Raw genomic sequence first — 14292 nt, forward strand, 5'->3', positions numbered from 1 at the left:
CCGGATCAACGCCACTGCTGGTGCCCTCGCCGCGCCGCACCCACACACCGTGCATTTCGACGCACCGCATCGGCCGTCCCCCCACGACGCCAACAGATTAAATCATCGACAAACAACGACTAACGGCCTCTCCACACACCCCCTCTCTTTCGTTTTCTCTTCCTCCACGAAGGACTCCGCAGTTTCCCTCTCCTTTCCTTCTCCTTTCCCCTCTTTCCAGAGCCACCGCATCCCCCGCGGCTCTCTCTCCCCTGCCCCCTCTCTGCTCTCTGCTCTCTAGCGCTTTCACGGAGCCGAGAATGACGGACCTGTCCGGGGCGGAGCGGCGGCACGATGAGCCTGACAGCGCGGACGACGAGGCGAAGAAGGCGGTGCACCAGCTGGACACGCGCAACGTCGCGCGGCTGAGCGAGCTGAAGCGCTTCGTGTGCCTGACAGCGGCGTGCTTCGCCATGATCTGCGCGTCCACGTCGTACGCCTTCAACCTGTTCAGCGGGAGTCTGCAGGCGGAGTACAACTACGACTCGCGCGCCATGTCGACGATCAACTCCGTGGGCATGGTGTTCGCGTACTTCCTGATGCCGTACGGGTTCATTTGCGACTACTTCGGCCCCTTCCCCGTCTACGTGATCGCGACGACCTACTTCTCGCTGGGTGCGCTACTGATGGGCCTGACGTTCCAGGGCGTTGTGACGGGCAGCGTTGTGCGCTTCTGCGTGTTCAACGCGCTGCTGAGCCTGGGCAGCCAGCTGTTCGACCTTGCGAGCATGACGGCGATCGTGAGCATCTTCCCGACGCGCAAGGGCTGGGTGATCGCGCTGCTGAAGACGCTGATGGGGCTGGGCTCCGCGATCATCGCGGCCATCCAGACCGGCTTCTTCGCCACGACGCCCGCGAACTACTTCTACTTCCTGATGGCGCTTGTGATCGTGGTGGCTGCGTGCGTGATGTCGCTGGTGCGGTTGCCGTCGTATCACCTGACCGGCTACGAGCAGCGCCACCTGAGCGAGGAGGCGAAGGAGCGGCGCATGGAGCACCGCGTGAGCTACCTGACGCAGGAGCCGCCGATGTGGCGCTTCTACTACGGCATCGTGGTGATCCTTGTGCTGGTGGTGTACCTGCCGGCGACGAGCGCGGTTGTTGCGTTTTGCGGCATCCAGCAGAACGGCAAGCGCGCGATTGCGATTGTAGCCATTGTGCTGACGCTGCTGCTGCTGTGCATCATGGCGCCGTGCCCGTGGCTGGACCGCCTGACGACGAAGAGGGGCGCCAACTTGGAGGACGAGGAGTCGGAGGAGTGCATGGCAGACGAGCCGCTGGAGCTGGAGGGGCTGCCGGCGGAGAAGCGTCTGGCGACGTCCTCGTCCGCCTCGACTCCGGACGACGAGCGGCGCAACCGCAGCGGGGAACCCGTCGACGACGACCTCTGCCGCGACGACCTGCAGATGAACGCGAGCGAGGATGCGGCCGCGAAGTGCCGCGGGGGCGCCGTGAAGACGGACGTGGACTTCGTCGCCCCGCAGTTCCAGACGACGTTCCTGCAGAGCTGCTGCACGGTGCGGCTGTGGTGCATCTTCTGGACGATGTTCTGCGGTCTCGGCTGCGAGTTCGTGATCATCTTCAACGCCCGCTTCATCTTCCAGGCGCTGACGGAGGCGGAGACGCTGGACTCGACGATTGCCGCGCTGCTGACGGTGCTGAACGGTGCGGGTAGCGCTCTGGGACGTCTCTCCATGTCATTCTTTGAGATGTATACGCAAACGCAGCGTCCGGAGGACCGCATCCTCATCACGTACGCCCTCTTTGTGCCGACCACGTTTCTGATCGTGTCGATTGCGCTATTCTTGGCGCTGCCGGGCCGCTCCCTGCTGCTCGCGTACTCAATTGCGGCGCTGGGCAACGGCTTCTGCGCGAGCATCACGATCTTGGTGGTGCGCACCATCTACGCAAAGGACCCTGCGAAGCACTACAACTTCGGCATCAACGCGCTGGTGCCGGCGGCCATCCTGCTGAACCGCCTGCTGTACGGCGAGTGGTACGCGGTGCAGGCGGACAAGCAGGGCCGCAAGGTGTGTCTGGGCCGCGGCTGTGTGCTGATGCCGATGCTTGTGATGATGGGCCTGAACATGACGGCGTTCCTGTCCACCGTCTACGTGCACTTCAACTACCGCAACTTCTGCCGCAAGGTGATGGCGGAGCGCCGCCGCATCAAGGAGGAGGGCGAGGAGGCCGCTGCGACGCGTGGGGTGGAGGAGGCGTCGCAGATCGCGTAGAGAAGGAACGGAAGAACACGGAAGGGTGCCATTCACTCGGTCTCCCCTCCCTTTTTTTTCTTGCTTCTCCCCTTTGCATAAGCTTCTACTCCCTCTAAAGTGCATGTTGATCCCCTGCGTCGGCGCACTCCGCGGAACGGGCCAACGTAACCCAGCGAAAGGAGTGTGTCTGAAAGTGTAGTCGGTGACGTTTTTGTGCGCTGGCGTGAGTGCTACGTCACCACCCCTCAGACGTGTTCTTTCCCCCCACCTTTCTCTTGGTGCTGTGCATTTCGCCCTGTCTGTTAAAGTTTTGTGTTTTTCGCCGCAGCGCCGAATTCGTCGCGATCGTGCGGCTTCGCCCCCTCCCTCCCCGCTTCATTATTATTATTATATATATATATATATTTTTTTTTTTTGGTCCCTCTCTGTTTTAGTGGCAGTGTTGTAGTTCCCCATCAGGCCAAGAGGCGAGAGGCGAGAAGAGAGAGAGGCGGGTGAGGGAGGAGAAACAGAATGGCGGTGAAGGAAATAATAGAATCATGATTATTGAGCTCATCTGGTTGTTGGAGTTGTGCCTTCGGCAGGACGCTGTGTTATGGAAACGCAACAAAGAAAGAAGAGGCATAAAGCTCCTGCCCTCCCCTCCCCTCCCCCCGTTTCTCTCTCCTCCCTTCTAGATTTCCTGTTTTAGTTGTTGTTGTTCTTCCAACGTATTTACGGGGTCAGTGCGTTAAATAGATTCATCTCCCTCCCCTCTCCCCCCTCACCTTGTCATCCATCTGCGCCCTCTTCAAGATTTTTTTTTCTATGTTTGCTTGCTTGTGTGCTTTTCACCTTCGCGAGGTCTTCGTTCGCCACCACAATTATTTCCTCCTCTTCTTCTTGTCTGCCTGACGCGGTTTCCTTGAGCGGGGGTTTTTCATTTTTTTTTGTTTCTGTTTGCGTGGCTGCTCTCTTGACAGGAGAAAGACCGCGGATGCTTCTCTCCTTGTTCTCTCCCTCCGATTCTATCCGGAGAGAGAAATGGCAGATGAGGGATGAGAGGACAGTCAGAGGCAAAGCCGGGCCTGTAGGTGCATGGCAAACGGTATTCCAAAAAAAACAACAGAGAAATAAAGGGGAAAGAAGTGTGATGTGAACTGGCTACACGGAGGTGCACAAGACGAAGAGAAAGGAAGGAGGGAAAGAAAAAAAGCTTATCGCTAACACAACTGCTGGAAACGCTTTTTCTTTCTTCTCTTTTTTTTTCCTTTGCTCAAACGGAAGAGACACAGGTGGGTTTTTTTTGTGTATGTATGTGTGTGAGTCGGCGCGCCGGAGGCTTTTGGCCCTCCTCCCCCCCCCCTCCAAAAACGATGATATATCACACAGACACACGTACCAAGTCTCTTTCTTTCTCTCCCCCCCCCCGCGAAAAGACCAGCTTAAAGGACACCTAAGCACACTTTTCCGGCGCTCTTTTATATATAAATTCTGGTATATTTACGTATTTCCTCTTTTTGCTTTGTTTTCGGCCGCATGGTTGTTGTGTTTTCTTTTGTTAATATAACGACTAAGGTCACGCACACGACCGTGTTATCTTCGCTTTCGTTTTGTCAGCCGCATTTTCCATCATTCTCCCATTTTCTTTTCTTTGCCTTTCTTTTTTTAGAATTATTCTCGCATAAAAGAACCATCGAATTATCTTCATTTTGTTGTTAAACTTCCCCCCTCTTTCTTTTTCTAGTCCTCTCTTTTTCTTGTTTTTGAAGGTTCGCAGCCTCTATCGCCAACGGAACGGCGAAGGAAGCTGAATTGACGTGCGACATTCGACAGCAGCCGCTCGAAACGTGTCGCAGCATCCGCGAATAAAAGAAATTTTTTGTTTCTTCTGCTTCCTGTCCAAAGAAAAAGGGAAGAAAAAAGTCTACTGTGCGTTGCGCTCCACCTCATCGAGATCGGACGACGATGACGACGTAATGAGCAACAACGATAGTAGGAGCAACGAGGACGATGAAACACGAGGCCTTTTTGAAAAAAAAATTATAGTTTTCGCCTGTACACGCGTAGTCTCTCTCCTTCCCTCTCTCTCTCTCTCTCGAAGGATTGGCCTGTCTGACAGGCGACGACGACAGCAGCGAAAGGCTCTGGATCTCGAATTTTTTGTTTGCTCGTGGGATGCGTTACGCTTTAAGGTCACCAAAGCACTCACCCACCTTTTCTCTTTTGCCAAACGGCTAATACTTCTTTATGGGCCTTTTTCCCTGCTCTTTTGTTTTTGTGTGGGTTTATAGCACTGCACTTCTTCTCTTCAAAAACAATAATTCCGGACGTACGGCGGCACCCATTCAAGAAGGAGTACCGATGCGAGTCGTATTCATCTTGTTTCCGCACCTGCGACACCTTTTCTTTTTTCTCTCTTTCTTTCCTTTGTTTTTCTGGTGTATAATGGAGTCCTTTGTCTCCTCCTTTCCCCACTCACGTCCTGTGCACATCAACCTCTATGTGTGCTTCTGCCCGTTGAATTGATGAGGTGCATGGTGCCCTCAAAGACGCATCGGTTATCTGTGCGCATCGACACGAACCTTAACATCGAAGAAAACCGTTTCTCTTCACGTAGCAGGCGATGGCTTATTGCAAGCGAACACCAGCACACGCTCGAAAGCGCGTGCGTTGTATTTTTCTTGTTTGCCTTTGTCGCACCTCCAGCTTAAAAGACACCTAAGCGAGTACGACACACCTGCAAAGAAGGGTTTTTTTTTGTAATTCTCTTTCTTCTTGTCATCTCCGACTTCTTTTTTACGCTCTATTTTTTTTCCCAGTTGCGGCGTCCAGCGCCTTTCCCCCCTTTCGTCTTTTGCCGGGTGCGTGCCATGACAGAATTTGATTCTCCTACAATTTCGGTTGTGATGTTTCTCACCCACTCAACTCCTTTTTGTTTATTCGTATTCAAGGCAGCAGAATTCGCCTTCTCGCTGTTTTCTCCACCGCACCATCAACAATTCTTTTCCCCTGTTTTTGGATGTGTTTAAGTGGTCTTGAGAAAAACAATAACAACAGGGCTGTCTTCTCCGCCTTTCTACGATTTGGCGAAGCGGGGCGATGACGATGATTTTTACGAAGGTAGGCAGATGCGGGGGCCGCATCGAGAAGACGGAGTACACACAAGAAGTATTCATCACGCAAGCGAAAAGAAAGCCGTAATACCGAAGAATCAAAAGAGTCTTAAAAAAAGGCTCTTTTCCGTTCACACACACACACACACACCAGCTGAGAGACTGGAACCGTTGTCCGCTCGGTCAACATGGCAGACCTCAAAAGCTAACGGAGGTGGTGCCGCCATCGTTTGAAGCGGAAGGAAAAGACCCCCTCCCCACCTCCGCAATGTATTATTTGTTGATTATGTTAACGCTGTGGTGCCCCACTGAGCCTGCTCTATTGCACTGCTCGATATTCTCCTCTTTTTTCCCCTCAACTGTTTTTCTTCTCTATACTCTTTCTCTTCCTTTTCAATTCAATCCTCTTCTTTTTTTTCTTAAACAATGATAACATATGTTTCTTCGATATCTGTATATTGTTTTCTTTTGGTTTTTGAATCACCAAAGATTCGAGAGTCGAACGCTCGCAGCAGTATCTCATTGTATTTATATTCTAAACTAATAATCGCACCGTTGGGTCTACACTCAAGCTAACGCGATCTATCGTTATATACTTTTTTCTCTGCTTCTTATTTCCTCTTTAACCGTCCACACGCGCACACAGTCTCTCCTCCTCTATAAAGTGTTGCGGTTTGCAATAGCTGGTCCCCCTTCAACGTTATCTTATCTTTTTCCTTTTCTACATTGTACTATTCTGTTTCCACCGAGGCGTCATGGGGACTTCTGACACCGCTGAGCGGAGCTACTTCGCAGCGATTTCGCACAAGGATTTAAACCTCATGAAGGAGCTGCTGGCGGCGCACTACAACGTCAACGTCGTGTCGCCGGACCCGGCGCTGTACCATCGCACCCCGCTGCACCTGTGTGTCTGGGACAACTTCATTGAGGGCGCCAAGCTGCTGCTCGACGCCGGGGCGGACGTGAACCTGCTCGATGACCTCCACGACTCGCCCTTTCTCCTCGCGGGGGCGGAGGGCCGCCTGGAGATCATGCAGCACCTCTTCCGCAACGCGGAGCGGACGATGAAGTACGGCGGTCAGGCGAGCCGTCGCATGAAGACGAGTGTGCCGGACCACGCCGTGGTGAACCGGTTTGGCGGGTCCGCGCTGATCCCGGCGTGCGAGCGCGGGCACGTGGAGATGGTGCGCCTGCTCGTGTCGAAGGGGGTCGACGTGAACCACTACAACTACTACCACTGGACCGGGTTGTTAGAGGCAATCGAGCTCGGCGGCGACGACCGTGAGCACGTGGAGATCGTAAAGATTCTGATTGAGGGTGGAGTGAACGTAAACCAGGTCGACGAGCACGGGAAGACGCCGTTGTACCTGGCGCGCAAGCGGAGGTACAAGCGCATTGCGGCGCTGCTGGAGGCCGCCGGCGCCCATGAGTAGAAGTACGCCGTCGTCCTTCTTGGTTCATGTGTTTGCTTTTGTCGTTCTTGCTTCGGTGCCTTCCCTTGTTCAGTCTTTTCTCTGTGTTGTGCTGAAGATGTCGCTTGCATTCTTTTGTCTGCACTCCCCCCCCCCCGCCCACGTTGCACAGCGGTGCTTCTCTCTCTCTCTCTTTTTTTTTAAATAACTTTCATGCTGCCAGCGCCGTTTGCCTTTACCTTGTCTGTGCTATTTCATATATTATTATTATTTCGTGGATAGCGATAGCATCGGCCAACAGGCGTGCCGCGGCAGCAGTTCGGTTCTCTTCTTATCTCGTTAATATATATATATATAGAAGAGTAAGAGAGAGGGAAGCAGCGATATAAAAGCAAATTATTTGCCGCATTTCGTGTTAATCATTGCGTTGCTGTGATGCTGACGTAGTACGAAAGACTGTGTGTCGCATCGCATCCGTCTTTCCGCGGAGTGATGATGACCGAAGGAGGAGAAGGGAGAGAAAGAGAGCTTTGTGGGGGACGGAATCAAGGTTTTTTTTTTAAAAACTTTCTTTGCTGTCGCTGCTGCTTCTCTGCGACGCTGTCGTGAAGAGCGAATAGATCGGCGTACTGAAGGAAAAGATGCGTGCTCGACGACGGAGAGGTGCGAGCTGGAGATCATTGGCACTTTTTGAGTTTGCTTCTGTTTCTGTTGTTTATACCTTTTGTTTTTTCGCACTCTCAACACCAGCATTTTAGACCTTTTTATTTTCTTGTCTGTGTGGGTTTAAATCCTGACCGGTGTCGACACCTTTCTGTGCCGTCCTTCGGCACGCGAATACGGTCTATCTTGTAGCGGAGGGCATCGCGCTCTCTCTCGGGCGAAGGTGACGCTTCTCCGGCATTGTTGCTCTCCACCGCGAATTCCTATAATAAAGGGGGAAATGAATATGACGACAACCAAGAGAAAAAAGATGGATTTTGAAAACAACTGTATGCCTTAGTGTCTGTAGCCTCTTTTCTCTTTTTCTTCTTCTGCTGCAGCCGAATCGATCATCGTTTCAAATAACTACACATAATACATATATCCTAGATACGTGAGTGCGTCTGCTCATCAGATTGTATCCTTAGACCTGCTGACAATTGTGACGCTCAGCCGTGGAGAGCGACCAGGGAGAGTAATCATAATAACAGCCCTAATAGCGCTCTACAACGAGCGTTATAGCCACGCTGAGAATGAATCGCACGCGCCACGACGATGCGTCTCTGCTGTCCTCCACCTCAGCTCCGGCGAGCACGACGCACGATGCAACGACGACGACGACCACCACCATCCCAACCGGTCTCCGCAGCTTCCAGCAGCAGCGTGAGGCGCAGCTCCGCCACGCCCTGCAACACGCAAGCCCCACCCCAGCTGAGGTGTCCGCCGTCGCGAGTGCGTCTTACGTGCAGGCGCTAATGGAGCTCATCGATCAGCACAGCACTGACGTGCAGCAGGTGACTTCCAAAATCGATGCGCTGCGGGCACAGCGCGAGGCGTACCACGCCGACCTCGCACGAGAACTGCCGCAGCGCGAGGCCGACCTGCAGGAGCTGCGGAATGAGTGCTCGGACTTGACCCTGCAGGTCCAAGAAGAGCAGGAGCGCTCTACTCGGCTGCTGCACGAGGCCACCGTTCTGCACACGCAGCAGGCGGCGCAGAGGGAGCAGCTGGGAAGGCTGGTGGAGCTGTGCCGTGCGCGTGGGAAGCGTCTTCGCGCCTTTTATTACCACATGAAGGGCGGTGGCGGCGCGCGGGGGAGCCGATTTGTCGAGGAGGACGAACGTGGGTTGGCGGAGGGCGACGTGGAAGCCGGGCGGGCACTGTCAAGCCAACCAGCAACTTTTGCAGACGACGGCATCGCTGCTGTTGCTGCGCGAAGCCCTGTTGTCAAACCCAGCAGCGCGCCCCCCTCTGTCCATCCCGTTTCCTTGAGCATCCACAAGGCGTCGTGCGGCCGAGAGGCGCGGCCCTTCCTCGGCAGCGGTGGCGGCGTCGTCTCCATGCAAGAGATCGGCGACGACGCGGAGCTCGCGGCTATCCTGAACCTGCCCTACAAGGTGTGCCTGCCACGTACCCCTCCTTCCTCCCCCTCCCCCTCCTCGGCCGCCCCTTTATCTCCGCACGACGCAGCCACCACGGCAAGCGGCTTCACCGTGACGGCGAATGCAGCGAGCACCGCGCAGCTCCTCGCTCGCGCAGAGGAGGTGAACATGCTCCGTCAGCAGCTAGAGGAGCAGCGCGGCGCCTACGAGCAGGAGCGTGGTGCTCGCACCCGCGAAGACAACGAACGCCACCGCCGCGCGCAGGAGCAGCTGGCGAGGTACGCCGCCACGGTGGAGCAGCTGGAGTCGCTGCACGAGGAAAGCCTACGGGAGCTGGTGCAGTACCGCCATCATTCGGAGAAGCAGCTGCGCGATGTGCGGGGGCAGGTGGAGTGGCTGCGAGTGGCGCTGCAGAACGCATTAGAGTTGGCGGAGAAGGACCGGCGGCAGCAGCACAACGAGGTGTACGCCACGGAGCAGCGCATGTCGAAGCAGTACTACCCTAAGGTGCAGTCCTTGCACAGCGAGCTGGCGGAGTACCGACGTGTGTCCGCGGCACAGGCCCGCGACCACGCGGCCGCCATCGCCCAAAAGGACGAGCAGATCGCAGCGCTGCAGCAGCGGCTCAAGGCGGAGACGACGCAGCGCCGCCGTGCGGAGGAGCGGCACGTGTTGGAGATGAAGGGCGTCCACAGCGAGCTGGATTTGATGCGGCAGTCGCTGCGGCAGATGGAGCGGCGCGTGTACTACCGTGGCGTGCGCGATCAGGCTTCGGACGAGGCGGAGGTGGAGCTGGAGCGGTATTATTATTGACGAGGGGGAAGAAGAGAAGGCCGAGACAGTTTCCTTGACCTTTTTGTGTTCTTACAGCCGCTTCCTGATCTGACTTCGCAGACACACACACATGTACAAACAAAAGAATAAATGTGCTGTTCTTCCGGTGCGTCTCCTCTCCCCTTTCGTCCTCGCAGCGGACGTAATGCAGTGTACTTCGCTGAAGAGGTGCTTGCTTTTCCTCTCTCTCTCTCTACCTCAATTTCTCTTTTGTTTTGTTGGATGAGCGTTGCGCCGTGCACGTGGTTGACGCACTCCTGCACTCTGCAAACGACGAAGCAAACCCCCAAAAGAAGTGTAGTATTCATCACGGAGCCGTTGCTTTCTCGGTATACGCTTCCAGAGAGTCCCAATCCGCTCACGATGGGTTCCTATATTCGTTTCTCATTGGTGCGGCGTCGCCGACACTTTCTCCGCCGTTATTTTTGTTTTCAGTAATGGCTATGTTAGTATTTGTGGATGTATTTTCCTTGTACGCTTTTTCTGCTTCACTTAGACGCTATGGCAGAGAAGCCAAAAATAGAACGCACAGGCCCTAAACACAGCAACAACAACAAAACAGATCAATTACGATCGAAATGACGATTCTCATTCACGTGCTACCTTGCCAGCTACAGCATCTCTTTCTTTCTTTCGCTTTGCTGATCTGAAGTTGATGCGCTCCACTCTCGTGCGACAACCGCAACTTCGCCGAAGACTGTGCCGTTGTTTGCCGCCGTGCCTCTTTGCGGTCTCCCTTCCGCAGAGCTCTCTCGATCCCTTTTTTCTTTTCTCCTTCTTCCCGTCATGTTCGCGTTGACCTTTTTTTTCTTCCTTCGGGTTTCCCCGCAAAGCCCGCAGATTCTTTTCCGCTTCCTCCGCTTTTTTCAGAGCACTCTACCCGTAATAATACTTTCCACAGAAAAAGACAGACTTTACAGTAACAGACACGTTGAACACAGAGCAGCGGCATACATAAGCAAAAAACAACAACAACAAACGAGCCACCAAACACGTCAAACGAGAGGGAGAGGAGGTAAGAGAAGAGAACAGCTCATCCTATTAGAAGAGCGACCTAGAAGTTGTGTCGTCGCTAACGTCCTCTTTTTTTTCTCTTCTGCCGACTGGCGGTATCCCTCCTTGTTTCTCTTTCTTCTCTTCACACAGATATATATATATATATATTCACACACACACGCGCAGACCCACTTCAGCGTCCCTTTCTTCTCCACTTTAAAGACTTCTCCGAGGGCGAGAGGAGAAAGAGAGAAAGAGAAAAAAGATAAAATAAAATAATCGGACGCGGGGCACCTCATATCGCCTGGGAACGTCGAGTTTGCACGTCCGCCGTTGATTTGCTACATAGCTTCTTCTTTTTTTTTTTTTGAAGTTTTAAAGGTTTCGTCTTTCCCGTCCCTCTTCTTCCCTTTTTTTTTTTACCTGTCTTGTGGTGCTGTCGTCTCTGCCGTGCTCTACTGCACTCGGGAGAGAAGCTGGAGACCGGAGAGAGAGAGAAAGGGTAAGAGAAAGGGAGAAGAGGAGGAGGCGCTTCCGTCGTCTTAGAGTACCTTTCATTGCTGCGTTTCACCACCGGTTTTTTGTACCGCGTACGTGTATTTCTCTTTGCGTTGCTCTCTTCCGTATCTTCTGCGCTGCGCTTTTCATCCTTGTACTGCGACTTCCTAGACCTTATACGCGAACTTTTTTTTGGTCGTTTCTCTTGCGTTTTCTTCGCTGAGTCTCCTCTCTCTCTCGCTCTCTCCAACTAGATACATTTCGGCTGCCTTCAGCGGATCGTTTCACAAGCCTTCTGTGCCGCATCATTGCATCGGACCGGGAGATCAACGAAGAGGAGAAAGAAGCGGGAGACGAGGGGTGGGGCGCTTGCCCACACACACACGATACGCGTTAAGCGTTACGCGTTTTCTTTCGTGGATTCACTTTAAAGCATATTCTCAACTCCCCCTCTCCCTCCCCCAAAAGGAAAGGAAGAGAGGTTCCATGCACAAGAAGGAAACACACACAGCTTTAATCGACCACAATTGCTTGTAACGACTATTAATAATATTTTTTTGTCGAAACATCGGCAGAGGACGATCGTGAACGAGTGAAAGAGAAACAGAGAACGCAAGAGGGGAGAGTCCGCGATGGCACCAAAGCGGGCGGCCAACCGGCTGCTGGTGCTCTGCGCCTCCATCAACGATGTCACCGCGTGGCCGTTTTGGAAGTTCCTGCAAATGAAGAAAATTAAAGGAGTGACGGACATGGCGCTTCTCGCCTTTAACAGCGACGGTGGCAGCTTTGAGGCCCGCATTGACGGTGAGAGGTATCACCTGAAGAACTACGCGAAGGTGCGGGGATATCAGCAGGACATGTTCGAAAACTTCGTGCAGCGCTGGCACGACCCGGGGCGGAGCTATTTTGTGTACGGCGGGCACGGCATGGGCGACTACGTGGAGCTGGAACAGAACCGTGTGTCGCTGCAAGTGCACGAGCTGGCCTCTATCTTCGGCAAGCGCACCTTCGAGGCTATCCTTTTCGATGCGTGCTTCATGTCGAACCTAGACTGCGCCTACCACCTGCGCCACAACACGCGGTACATCGGTGCCAGTGAGGGGTACATGTGGGAGCCGGACACCGCGCTGGACTACCACATCTTCAACACCCACAACGCGAGCGCAATGAGCCGTTTTAAGGATCCCCTTCACATACTCCGGACGGTGCAGGCGGACTATTGCGGTAAGGCCCTGCGTGGCGACTTCAGCGTGCTGGACACCACCCACGTCGCGGAGCTGCGCCGCTACGTGCAGGAGCACGTGATCCAGCGCGTGTACGACCGGGCAACGTTCTACAGCCTGCCGCAGCAGGAGCGGCTGAAGCAGCAGGCGGAGGCGGCGGCACAGGCCGCCATCGCCGAGTTCGGGCACCCCGGCGGGGATGCGAACATGATGCCGGGCCTGGCAAACGGTATAGGTCAGCCGCACATCATCACCACACCGGGCTCCCTTGCTCTCCCCGATAGTGGCCGACCGAGCCGCAAGCTGCGACTCCTGCGCGCTATCCAGTTTGAGCACGCCCTCTACCCGTCCGAGGCGGAGGACAAACAGCTGCTGGACCTCAAGTCGTACTTGACCGACATGGAACAGGAGGCACAGCAGCGGCAGGCGTGGGAGGCGGCCGCATCTGGGCCACAACGCCGCATCGCCGCTGGCCGCCGCCGTGTGCGGAGTGACGCCGTGCTCAACGGAGGGAGCGGCGGCGGCGGTGGCGTGGGGTCGTCGCTGTCGACGCCGTCCTCGACCTTCGCCGTCTTTCATCCGGCGCCGTCGCGTGCGTTGTTCGTGGATCGGCAGGGGCGGCTGCCTGCTGCGGCGCCGACGCGGACCGCGGCGACGGACGTGGCAGCAGTAGGGGCGTTGGCCAATGCGGTGCCTACTACGGCGCCCAAGCTAACCGCCCTCTCGCCGGGGTATAAGGGCAGCGCGCAGGAAGGGCTCGATCTCTTTCACAAGGTGGTGGTGAGCCACACGCAGCCGAAGGCAGCCGCCATCTATGCTGCCCATCTCGGCGGGCTGTCCTTCACGGTGCACGAGTTCAGCGGGATGTCGCGACCGGTGGAGCCGTGGGTGGTGGAGTCGCGGCGGCTGCTGAAGCGGCGTGCGAAGTTGTTCGTGAAGAACGGCGAGCTGGCGGAGGTGGAGACCGAGACCCCGAAGCCGCACGCCGCCGCTGCCGTGATGAGCAGAAATGTGCTGACCGCCGTCGATTCCGCGAAAGCCGCCTGCGTTGCCGCAGCAGCCGGGAGAGGAGCGTCCGGTGCTCCCTCTCCACCGATGCAGTCACCGTGCACCGCGATGAAGGCGTTGTCTGCTTCCTCGACTAAACCGTCTGCGTCAGGATCTACCGCAGAGACATCTCTCCCTCTGCCGTGCAGTCGTCGCCACCGCAGCAGCAGCGGCAGCAGTGCGGCTCCGTTGACGATGCCGTCCCTGTCGGTGTACGCGTCGGCGTCGATCGGGCCCACGGTGTCATCGCAGGCGCAACGGCCAGCGTCTTACACACCGACGCCGAAGCCGAACTCTCATCAGCAGACAGGCAACTGTTAACGATAAAATGAGAGAGAATGAGGGCGGAAAGTACTGCTCGTTTTTTTGGTACACCTGCCTCATCTTCCTTCCCCACCCCTCCTCTTACACACACACAGCAGAGGCGTGGGAGGTGAAGCGAGTTGATCGTTGGGTGAGCCTGCGCGTGACCGGACGCACCTATAAAGGCGTTCCTGACTCTGGAGTTGTCTGTGAAGACAACGTGCCCTCCTCACAAAAAAGGACAAAGGGTGCTGCCGCTCCACCGTCGCTGTGTATGCGTGTTATCTTGCTTTCGCCCATCTTTTTGCTGGTTCGTATTATTGGTTCTTCTCTCTCCATTCTATGTGCTGTGCACCTGCCCTCTTCTATATATATTTTCACCCCCCTTCACCTGTGTTTACCTGAAAGAAGAAAACAACAGCATCACTTCTTTATTATTATTATTATGGCTTTATATCTTGTACCAGTTGTCGGCCTACCTTTGTACCTTTACCCTGTCCCGCTTGAGGGGGGGGGGGGAGGGGAGAGAGAGAACGACGCTGCTG

At 55.1% G+C, this 14292-nt stretch overlaps 4 protein-coding genes across 7 annotated transcripts; all 4 read left to right on the forward strand.

Annotated features, from left to right (window-relative positions):
- The first annotated feature begins 94 nt into the window (after positions 1-94).
- Positions 95-5432, forward strand: ABB37_07365 (hypothetical protein). The gene has a single exon (XM_015805973.1). It carries the CDS (start codon positions 300-302, stop codon positions 2271-2273), a length of 1974 nt encoding a protein of 657 aa, XP_015655450.1. The 5' UTR covers positions 95-299; the 3' UTR covers positions 2274-5432.
- A 405-nt stretch (positions 5433-5837) lies between these two features.
- ABB37_07366 (hypothetical protein) lies at positions 5838-6783 on the forward strand (the record flags this gene model as incomplete). Its single annotated transcript, XM_015805974.1, has 1 exon — positions 5838-6783. The coding sequence occupies exon 1, from the start codon at positions 6106-6108 to the stop codon at positions 6781-6783; it is 678 nt and encodes a 225-aa protein (XP_015655451.1). The 5' UTR covers positions 5838-6105.
- Positions 6784-7803: 1020 nt separating this feature from the next.
- On the forward strand, positions 7804-9659 carry ABB37_07367 (hypothetical protein; the record flags this gene model as incomplete). Of its 2 annotated transcripts, none has more annotated exons than XM_015805975.1 (1): positions 7804-9659. In XM_015805975.1, exon 1 carries the CDS (start codon positions 7998-8000, stop codon positions 9657-9659), a length of 1662 nt encoding a protein of 553 aa, XP_015655452.1. In that variant the 5' UTR covers positions 7804-7997. The 2 variants fall into 2 exon arrangements, with proteins under 2 accessions (XP_015655452.1, XP_015655453.1); XM_015805976.1 differs by having other exon boundaries at positions 7853-9659.
- An 838-nt stretch (positions 9660-10497) lies between these two features.
- On the forward strand, positions 10498-13765 carry ABB37_07368 (putative mitochondrial PUF nine target 1; the record flags this gene model as incomplete). Of its 3 annotated transcripts, none has more annotated exons than XM_015805977.1 (1): positions 10498-13765. In XM_015805977.1, exon 1 carries the CDS (start codon positions 11807-11809, stop codon positions 13763-13765), a length of 1959 nt encoding a protein of 652 aa, XP_015655454.1. In that variant the 5' UTR covers positions 10498-11806. The 3 variants fall into 3 exon arrangements, with proteins under 3 accessions (XP_015655454.1, XP_015655455.1, XP_015655456.1); XM_015805978.1 differs by having other exon boundaries at positions 10512-13765; XM_015805979.1 differs by having other exon boundaries at positions 10519-13765.
- Between the last annotated feature and the right edge of the window lie 527 nt (positions 13766-14292).

This window comes from Leptomonas pyrrhocoris (genome assembly GCF_001293395.1).
Source record: "Leptomonas pyrrhocoris isolate H10 chromosome Unknown, whole genome shotgun sequence".
In the NCBI taxonomy this organism is placed as follows: Eukaryota; Euglenozoa; class Kinetoplastea; order Trypanosomatida; family Trypanosomatidae; genus Leptomonas; species Leptomonas pyrrhocoris.